We start from the raw sequence: 10,536 nt of genomic DNA, 5'->3' as shown, positions 1-10,536 counted from the left end.
CCAAGGGAAACCACCCGTGTAAGACTAGCTATGTGATAGCAAGTTGTCTTGACCATAAAAAATATGCCACTGGATCCACTGGGCCTGAATCTGGTGGGCTATTTTCAGTGAGTATAACAGGCTACTGTCATAGCGTCGATGCCCGTGGGTCTCGCCACTCGTGTCGTAAACAATCGCGGATGATCCCAAATCATCCCCCACATTTTTCTCGTGACGTGAACTCGTTTTGGACCTAAGTGGTTGGGTTCTCGGGGCTTCAAAAGTTGTATTAACCCGATCGATCCGTATAGGGTCCAACCAAATGGACTCTAAGGTCCACTTTAACTCATAAGTTAGAAATGAGGAATTCATTTCCTCATTTCTTCTTTTCCCAAATGTAAGAGATGAGAGGAAGGAAAAAGAAGAAGAGAAAAAGGGGAAGGGGTCTTACCTTGGTGCCTGTTGTCGCCTAGTCACCGAAATCACTGCCAGAGGTAAGTATAACCTCCAATACCACTCTCTCTCTCTTCATTTTGACCTAGACAAAGCTAGGTATGGATGGAATCTTAGTGTACAAATCATATTGAGGTCGTAGAATGCATGTTCTACCCTCTTAGTGTTGCTGAGCTCTGACCAAGCCCGGTGAGCTCTGGCAACAAGTATTACCAAATGACCAACTAGGGTATCGATCATTCAATCGACATATCCCCCAAACGGTTAGTGGAATCGAGATTTTATTGGCTTAGAATGATGCTAGGAACATCCCCTACAAACTCCACGAAACAAATCTTGACAATCGGGCCCGAGCCTAAAAGCCCCAAAATGAGTGGATTATTCTAAACCACCACCTGAAATAACCCACCGTATCCACTGGGTCTGCTTCCGATGGCATATTTTCGATGGATCATAGAGGCTTGTGAGCTCTCTATCAGCACCATCGGAAATAGCAGTGATATTTCCAGTGGAAATATCCTATTTTCAGTGGGTGTTTCTGATGACATTACTGTCACTGGGAAACCCTAACTGTACCTTTTTGGGGTGACCCAAGTGGGTCCCTCTTGATATTCCTGACATGTATTGATGTTCGATTTTCTTTGTGTCTAGGACAGTGACGCATACGAATCCCAAAATCAAAATTGAGTTGGTCGATCTATGGCCGTACTTGAACCCTAACACACTCAAACATAAACCAGGTGAGGGATGAACTGTGTTTATTTTGGAGTGTTTATTATTATTAAATTGCTCACATGCTTAGAATTACATGTGTAATAGTAATTGCTCAAATACAATGATGATATGTCATATGTTACATTTGTCATTTTACAATATTGATATGAATTGTTATGGAATTGTTTGACGGGATCTGGTGTGCCTGAGGTGGTATCGATATCGTCATCGTCATGTATTTAGTTGTGTGTGAGACGGAATTCGACGTGACCGAAGTGGTACCGTTGCTGTGATTGCCGTATGTATATTGCATTCATGCATTGATTATGTGCATTAGAGTTAGTTGTAGTCACGGATTACACTTTGTGGCCAAGGTCTCACTGGTATCGTGTGCCCTGGGATTACGTTTGGAAATGGATGCACTTCGTGACCGATGATTGGTAATGATGTCATGTAGTCCATACTCAACTGTGATATGTATGCTAAATTAGGTAAACGATCTCGGGTTTCATTTTGTGGCCAAAGTCTCGCTGGTATCATATACCCAGGACTGTATTTGGAGATGGATTACACCTTGTGGCTGAGGTCTTGCCGGTATCGTGTAATTATTACTAACTATATCACTATGAAAGCATGTAGCATATATGTGGTTAGGTATCACTCCATATGCTATGAACCCTTGCCAACTGGGGTTGAGGTGTTGGATAACCCATTGTGGTATGTTCGATGTGCCTTTTTGGAATGCCACACCTAGGGTATGATGTGATTGTTGTCGGAGGTGGGAACCTGTCTGACGTGGCCGATGATGTACCGATGTTGTGACTACTAGGAGGGGGTTATCAGAGGTTTGTCGAGTGACCCATGGGGATCGGTAGGCTTCTATTCATGGCTAGGGTTTGTATCTTTGCGTAGTCGATGGCGGTTCCTAGACGAAAGATACAGCCTAATGCGTCGTAGTAGCATTTACCAGACTTAGTTTGTATTGTTAGGTAGATAATAAATAAATGAATTGCATCACGAGCATCATGGACTATGCGTTTAATTTTCGCAATTATGCATTAAAAATTATTACTACTATTGTCTTGCTTGGATGTTCTTGACCCCACCCCTCACTGAGTGTGTTGGAAAGCTCACCCCACGCATACACCTTTTTTTTAGACGATGATGCAAGTACTATGGTGCTGATGGCAGGTGAGCCAGTATCTTCTGGGTCAGAGTATGGTGTGAGCAGCTGGTGGATGCCATAAACGAATGAGGATGATCAGGACTGTGCTTATGACCACTGTGCCTACCCCGCACCGTGAGATTGTACATCATACTTTGATACTTTTTAGTATAACTGTGGATTGTATTTTTTTTTTTAGATTATATTATATGTCATGGATGAATGTAATAAAATAACTCGGTTATTGCTATTATATTACCATTAGACGTTTCCCCATTTTATTTATGATTCCGCTACTATACTCTGATTTCGCTGCTTATGTGGGTTTGTGATGCGAGATTGTGAATATGTTAAGGTACTGCTATCAGAGATCCTAATAGGTTTATAAGATAGGTATATGTCTTACTCACACCGTCGATATTCCTAATGGTAAGTTCAGTCTACTGGAATTGGAGTGTGACAGTCTAGACACTATTTGTACATAGATAAGAGAATAGGTTAATTCTAGAAGGAGGTGAAAAGTTTCTAGTCTCCTTAACTAGAATAGGATTTGGATTGGCGTGCCAAACAGGTTCGAAAGAAGGGACATGAACGATAGCCAGATTCAGTTGGAAAGTTCCAGTTCGGAGGAACCCAAGAGAGAAAGTACCATTGAGGTTGTCAAAAAGTCGTTGGAAGGATGATACAAATGGGTATAGAATGGCCGTGAAGCCTTTGATAAGTTGTTGTGGCGAGGTATCCTACAATGAGAGCCATGGCTGATTGAGAAAGAGAAGAGAGGAAAGCTATAGAAGAAAACCAAGTCATTGAATGGGTCTCTCCATAGTGGACTGAAGCAAGAATGGGAGGATGTGGATGACAAAGAGAACTACCAAAAAAGTATTAGTCCTCAATTAACTAATACTTTTTTGTATTTTCCATTAACAAAGGGATCAGTGGAAGAATGAGATGACAAGATGTAGATAGGTCGCTTGAGATCTAAGAAGAAACAATAACACCATGATGCTAGTTCAGAGAAACAATCGTCTAAGAGTTGTGTTTCAAATGTTAGTCTGTTGAACCCAATAAGGGGAAAATGGTTATTCAATGAAAAATATATCCACTTAACAGATTGACTCTCAAAAAATCCTCACAGTGTTAGATTTTTAAGTTTAAATATCATAAATGAAATTCGAGAGGGGATGACATAATAAAGGCAAACATGAGGAAGAGGTGGATGTAAATTTTTCTAAAATTTATGAAATTGAATAGCTTATTACTAGAAGCCCAGGTAAAACCCAAAACCTAATCGAGACCGATTGTAACCTGACTCATTTCTCAAATAAACAGTTCCCACAATACAAGGCCCCACTAAGACCGACCCATTAAACCGATTAACATCCTGCCAGCCGACCGTGCACTACTGCACTTGAGAGGATGTGGTTCTCATAATTCATACTAAAATCCACATCGGAGGCCGTCATTGGCTTCCACCTCCATGCCGCAAAAAAAAAAAAAAAAAAGCATTGTTGCGTTACAGGGTTACAGCTCATGGCGTCCACCGTTGGCATCAAATTTTTTTTTCCCTTTTTGGTTTAAGTCAATTAATAATATCTTTGTTCCTCTCTTGCTTTTGGCTTTATCGTTTCAAAGAGCAACCCCTCCGAAGAAACAAAATCAAATTTAATTATGTAAATAAGCTGTGAGAAACTTACGAAGCTTTTGGTTGCCGGATTGGTCGCTCGACTCTCACTTTCCTTTCAGCTTCCAATTGAAGAAACATCAATCAGGTTCAGGTTCATGTTCGTCTTTTCATTGAATTTTAAGCTTTCCCCCTTTCTCGATCTATATAATCTGATTCATCGCTTAGAACTACAGAGATTGATTTTTCAAATTTCATCTGATCCTATCAATTTGTTGGGTTTCGTTATTATTATTGTAATTATTTTTCCCTGATGATATGAAATTGAGCGTTTTGAAGTTGGAAATCGCAGATGATTCTGGTCTCAGAGATTTGAGAGGTAGAATAGGATAAACTTCTCAATTGTTTATATATTTAATATAAAAAATTTAGAATACAAAGCAAGTGGTTCCATGGTCTAGCGGTTAGGACATTGGACTCTGAATCCAGTAACCCGAGTTCAAATCTCGGTGGAACCTAATTTTTTTATGTTCCGCCCTGCGTTTCATCCATTTTGCAACAAAAGGAAATGAAAACCAATGTTTCCTTTCATTGGTATTGTAAGAAAATCTCCCGATTTGTATTGTGTCTTATTGTGGGCTTAGCTTGATTTTCTTTCTTGTTCATTTTTATTTCCTGCTTTGAGCCTTTCAGCTATCTCTTATTGATTGATGTGCTTACCAGGAACTGAATTTCATGTGCTTGTTTGATCAGGTCTTCATCTGTTTGAAAGAAACTAACAAATCCATAGAAGCAGCATTGCAAATGAGTGAGTGTTATGATCGAATTAGCGATTTACCGGACTCTGTTATTCATCACATCCTTTCCTTCCTTCCAATTAAAGATGTTATAAGAACCAGTTTTTTATCAAGTAGGTGGAGATACCTTTGGGCTTCTGTCCCAAGTCTATATTTTGATGGATTTGTATTCTCTCCAAAGACCAAATTTGTTAAATTTGTGGACTCAGTGCTGCTTCGCCGAAACGGTTGGGGGATACAGAAATTTTGCCTCAGATTCAGTGATTACTATTGTGATACGTCTCATGCCTATACATGGATTTCTACTGCAGTGAGCCACAATGTTCAGGAGCTCAGCGTCTACTATTATCCGAGAGAGCATTTTGCACTTCCCATTTGCCTTTTTGAGCTTCCGATTTGCCTTTTTAGGTGCAAATCCTTAAGGGTTTTGAAGTTGAACTTGTATGAGTCTATCCTCAACCTTCCTCCTTCCATACATTTGCCTTTCCTCAATACCCTGCATCTTATTTCTGTTACATTTTCAGACAACAATCTGACCCGGAAACTCTTCTCTAACTGTCCGGTGCTTAAGGAAGTTATTCTTGAAGATTGTGCAGTTCGGGATCTTTCAGTTCTTCACATTTCATCTCTATCCATTGAGAGATTGACTATAGATGGTCTTCCAAGGGATGTGGTATTGTGTAGTGCTTCATTTGACCATGAAATTAAGATTTGTGCACCAAGGCTATTGTCAATTAAATACATAAACTATAAGGGCCAAAACATTTGTTTAGAGAAGGCAACATCACTAGTTGATGCAGCTATATACTTGAACAATGAATGGGATGACAGAAACCAAATATGTTGCCGTCGTGTGATTAATTTTCTCAGAGATCTTTCTAACGCAAAAGTTCTAATGGTATCTTCACAGAGAGCTCAGGTAACCATCTCTCTTCTTGCTAACACCTGTGATTTGAGAGCTTCCTTGAAAAATTCCTATATCAACTTCTTTATCTACTTTAAAACTGGTATTATTATTTCTGCAAAGTTGTTTTACTTTGATTCCTTAATGATGATCACTGTATCATTCTTATGCTCTGCAGCTTCTCTCTGCGGCTTCCAATATATTAGGATCATTTCCTAAATTCTTCCATCTAAACCATTTGAAGTTGGCAGTTGCTGTTACAAGTGACAATATTCGACTAATAACTCGTTTTCTCAACAGTGCACCGGACCTAGAGTTCCTTACTATAGACATTGTTCGTCTGGTGAGTTCTTCATTCCTGATAATACATGTGAGAAATAACATTAGAACTCCTATTCATGATTATAATATTGCTCCCATTGCTTCCCAGCGCTGGTCCAACAGGGAAGAGGATTCTGAACCGCAAAATGCACCTTTTGCATGTGTTATTAATCACCTCAAGGATATCAAGATAACAGGCTTTGGGGGAACCAAGGATGAACTTGTGCTAGTTAAGTGTTTGCTTGAGAATGCAACAGTCCTTGAGAGGATGACTATAGTGCCCTCCAAGCAGTTATTGAAAAACTCTGAGCTGAGAATGAAGATAAGCCAGGAGATACAGATGTATCCAAGTGCCTCAACAAGTAGTGTTATTATGTTCTCTTAGAAATTTTGGTACATTCTATAGAACTTGTTATTGAACTTGTGATTGGAAATATTCTTTTATAATGCTTGGAGTTTTGAATGTGTCTTATGATACTTTCATGTGAAAAGGCTCTTCATTTAGATTCAAGTTTACTACATGCCTACAGCTCTGTATGGTTTTTCTGATGATGTTTCATGCTCAATTTTGGGCTGATTCTAATTTTGTTAATGTTCCTTCCATCTGACCAATTGAAAAGCAGGCTTTTAGTTAGTATTGGAAGCTGAAAGCATGCTAATGTACTGATTAAATGTTTGAATGCATTTGAAATGTTGGAGGGAGAATTCTAGATATTCATATTATTCTGTAACCATTCAATGCTGGAACCTATGGTCATCTTGGATTCTTAATGTCGACCCAATACAAAATGTTCATAGAAGTCAAACATAATTTTCAGTTTCTTTTGGCTATCGGAAATAGGAATATTTTGTAAGTTGAGAGCACTTTTTTTTTTTTTTTTTTTTTTTTTGTGTGACCACTGGCTATGATTTTTAGCATCAAGTATCGTCTGGTGATCGATAATTCTGTCATCTGGATTTGGTGATTGCTTGCAAGTTCAGGGTGTAAGATGAACTAATCGGTTCACATTTTGTAGCAAGTTACTTTGTAACTGAAATTTCAGATTGATTACTCTGCAATGAGACTCCAATGGATGTTCAGGATCTACAACTCTGCAGTTGCAATACTTGTATGGTTGGTCTCTTTTTATATAAGGTATCCAGTATCCCAGATAGACTATTATAAAAGCTAGTCTAGTGATTTGTTGGCACTGCTTTGTTGAAATCATAATATATGTGATGCGGTTTGTGCTTGGGATCATCCTCCTACAACCACCCTGCATCTACTAGAAGTTCAGAGAGATGTAAGTAATTTGGGATAATACTTATTATATGCGATCTTCTCAATTAACTTCATTTATGTTGAAGAATAAAATGAATTCAGTTGTCTAGCCTAAAGATTCTACCCCTACATTCAATTTCATGTCATGGTTTTCCATAAATGTTGGCTCAGAATTAAAGGTTAATTGCAATCTTTGATATTTTGCCCCTTGTGATATGATACTGCTTCTGCGGCTCTGCTTCTCAAACATAAATGTCATCGATTTCAACTTTTCAGGTTAGGTAATACGGAGCTACACACACGATCTAGTCCAGTTAAAACCAAAGTTGTTTTATTGGATTGGCATTCTGAGGCAAAGTCGGCATTTCTCACTTTTGATTTGAGGACTCGAGATGAAAATGAAGACTGACGACTGGACATCCATGAGTAGTCCTTCTTCAAAGTCACAATGATTAAGGAGATGGTGCCCAAGGATCTATAAGTCCTCACGTTGGGCTATCCACTTTCGATGTGGAATTATTACTTCCGTCATCCAAGTGGAACTCTAAAAATCACCACCTCCATGTGGGAGCTTGAAATTGTCTCCTACATAATCACAATTATGCCTCTCATACATGTAATGGATCTAAACCAATTCCAATTGCAAATACAAGTTCAATTATATTAGTAAATGGCCTCATAGTATACAGGACATATCCAACCCCAACAATCTCTACCTTGGTTTGGATTTGGCAAACCAAACCACCTTGAAGAAGATCAGTGCTTATGTCAATTCTGTAAATTCCACTATTGCCTCGGCCTATCCATGATACCCAATTGGCATGACCCACACCCCTGCCCAGGTTGTCCTTGTCTATCCACCATATCCACCAAACCAACATGGCCCACACCTTCACCTGGGATATTCTTGCTTGTCCACCATAGCCCAATCGGCATGACACGCCCTCATCCGAGGTCCCTATTACAACTCAGTGTCATTGTACGATATGATGTGACTCCACCTCTCCTACCGCTACAACCCGCTCTGAGAGATCAATGTCACTCACCAAATCCAAAACGAAAGGCACTTGCTTTTTTTAGACTTGCACTTGTTCGTCGCCTAAAACACTTTCAATATCTATTGTCCATCTATATCTTTTGCCCAAGTTCCAACAGTAACTCCACTTATTTCTACACTCCCTGCAAATTTGTAAAACTATTCATCCATTCGATTTACCCGACTTGTGCCATCTATGTCTACCATTAACCTCAACAAACTTGATTACCATTGATCTTGCATGAATTTGTACAAACTATACCAATGAAGCGGAATTTGTCAGATCCATCAATTCCATTATGTCTAGAACATCGAAAAACCTTATGAACACCTAACCTCTGTATCACACCCTCTGTACAAAATCAGAATTTTTGGACAAAACGAAATCCATATAATATCGTCTCTCACCCACTTTACATTTTTGTTCAAAAAAAAACAAAAAAAAACAAAAAAAAACAAAAAAAACAAAAAAAAAAAAAAAAAAAAAAACCCTATAGGCATGTAGCTTCAATTTTTCCTTCTCTACCCTTTTTTTTTTTAATTACCAATGATGCAATTGACTATGACCTTCTCTTTCTCTCTTCTCTTAACTCTTTCAATCGGTTTGAAGAACTTGCAAAGCGAACTCAAGCCAATAAAAACAAAACAAGATGAAAAACTGAAAAAACTACAATCAAAGCTTGATCAGTCTTCATTCAAATCATAACGTTCATCAACAATAAAATTCATCGATTCTCTTGTTTTCCATCTTCATATTGAATCCTTGCACACTATCTATTCCTCATATCTCCCTCCATACCCAGCAATGATCTGTCAAACCTCGCTCTGATACCACTATTGGGGATAAATGCGTAACCATAGAAGAAACCAAGCAGATAATCACATATAATATGAGAAATTAATGTGGTTCGACAAGAATGCTCACATCCACCTGAGAGAACCAAAGATTTTCTAATATACTTGAAAAACACTCTACACCACTCTCCACCTCAGAAAGTGATCATTTTCTTTGTTTGTATTCAAGGTTTTTCACATAAACAATATATTAAAAGCCCCAAAACACTTATCTCCGCATAATTACAATTATATCCTTGAACATGTAACATATATAAATCTGACCCAATTACAAATGCAAACCTAATTATAGTTATATGGATCCACATAAAACAAGACATATACAACCCAACACAAATGACTTTTAAGAAGTTTTTTCAAGTCATTTGATCAGTAAGTCACTATGAGACACATGCTGAATTCAAAATGAAGCTAAAATATGCGCACAAATTTTAAACTTAATAGGAAAAAAATTTTAATGAAAAAATAAAATCTTATATATTACGAAAAAAGAAAGCCTAGTACATTTTTTTTTTTTTGGGTAAATACATTAGTAGTTAGTTTAGTTGTTAACTTTGTTTTAAAAAAAAAAAAACAAAAGTTTTATTGTTAACTTAAACTTAGTAGCCTTATTTGCTGCCGTAGTATCTACCGATACAAGTTCAAAAGACTAAAAATAATATTTACATCTTTCTCAAAAAGGAAATAAAAATAGTAAATCTTTAAATAAATCTCATGTTCAGCCCTTCTGATTGCCCTGATTCAACCAAGTTACAATCAACAGTATTAATCTAAGCATCTTCTTTTCAACTCCCTTTTTTAACGCCTTGGACAATCCTTGCATGATGCTTCTGACTTTTGGTACCAAGTGGTTTCCTATACATCCATAATTCAAATCCATTAAAGTAAATTAAGAATTCAACATAAACATAACAATTTATTCTCATCATAAGTATTAGAATCGAATAAGCCGTTACAAATTAATATTGGATGACCCGCAGAAGGTGATGCCTGATAATCCATTAATGATAGGTAGTAAGAGTTACAAAGATCAATACCAACATGATTGTATAAACTACTTAAATTTTTACCACATTAAGTAATGATACTTTTTAGATGCAATCATAATTTTTATTAATTTTACTATTCAAATCCAAAGGAGTATAGTGAATTTCTATAACCATATATGGAATGATTTGGAGTTAGTAATATAACCATGTGGAGTCATTATTACATTATATATATATATATATATATATTTAGGTTTGATAATGTCACTTCTTTTCTTTTTAATTTCCCTTGCAAGCAAATGGAACTGAAAGGAAATAACGTATTAGATATGTAGAGAAACTATTTGGGTACTAATTTATTTCATCTTTGTTCTAAAGTTTTAGGTCTGACTTCTGTTGTAAATAGAGTGGCAAAGAGATTATCCATGTGGAACGCTAGTG

The 10,536-nt window shown here is 37.4% G+C and overlaps 1 protein-coding gene and 1 non-coding gene across 6 annotated transcripts; both read left to right on the top strand.

The window, feature by feature from the left end:
• The first annotated feature begins 3,794 nt into the window (after positions 1–3,794).
• Positions 3,795–7,881, top strand: LOC122081020 (putative F-box/FBD/LRR-repeat protein At1g78760). Of its 5 annotated transcripts, none has more exons than XM_042647956.1 (5): positions 3,795–4,080; positions 4,686–5,648; positions 5,812–5,976; positions 6,064–6,347; positions 7,492–7,881. In XM_042647956.1, the coding sequence occupies exons 2-4, from the start codon at positions 4,737–4,739 to the stop codon at positions 6,337–6,339; spliced, it is 1,353 nt and encodes a 450-aa protein (XP_042503890.1). In that variant the 5' UTR covers positions 3,795–4,080; positions 4,686–4,736; the 3' UTR covers positions 6,340–6,347; positions 7,492–7,881. The 5 variants fall into 5 exon arrangements, with proteins under 5 accessions (XP_042503890.1, XP_042503892.1, XP_042503889.1 ...); XM_042647958.1 differs by lacking the exon at positions 7,492–7,881 and adding an exon at positions 4,310–4,313 and having other exon boundaries at positions 3,795–4,096; positions 4,682–5,648; positions 6,064–6,470; XM_042647955.1 differs by lacking the exon at positions 7,492–7,881 and having other exon boundaries at positions 3,795–4,086; positions 6,064–6,470.
• TRNAQ-CUG lies at positions 4,379–4,450 on the top strand. Its single transcript has one exon. It is a non-coding gene; the product is annotated as a tRNA-Gln (tRNA).
• Positions 7,882–10,536: the final 2,655 nt, after the last annotated feature.

Source organism: Macadamia integrifolia, chromosome 6 (assembly GCF_013358625.1).
Source record: "Macadamia integrifolia cultivar HAES 741 chromosome 6, SCU_Mint_v3, whole genome shotgun sequence".
NCBI classification, from domain to species: domain Eukaryota; kingdom Viridiplantae; phylum Streptophyta; class Magnoliopsida; order Proteales; family Proteaceae; genus Macadamia; species Macadamia integrifolia.
This window is presented reverse-complemented; position numbering and strand designations above follow the sequence as displayed.

Coding starts and splice junctions, on each gene's coding strand:
- LOC122081020 (XM_042647956.1), top strand. CDS start 4,737: ATGAGTGAGTGTTATGATCGAATTAGCGATTTACCGGACTCTGTTATT. Junction 5,649..5,811: donor TATCTTCACAGAGAGCTCAG/GTAACCATCTCT, acceptor TATGCTCTGCAG/CTTCTCTCTGCGGCTTCCAA. Junction 5,977..6,063: donor CTATAGACATTGTTCGTCTG/GTGAGTTCTTCA, acceptor ATTGCTTCCCAG/CGCTGGTCCAACAGGGAAGA.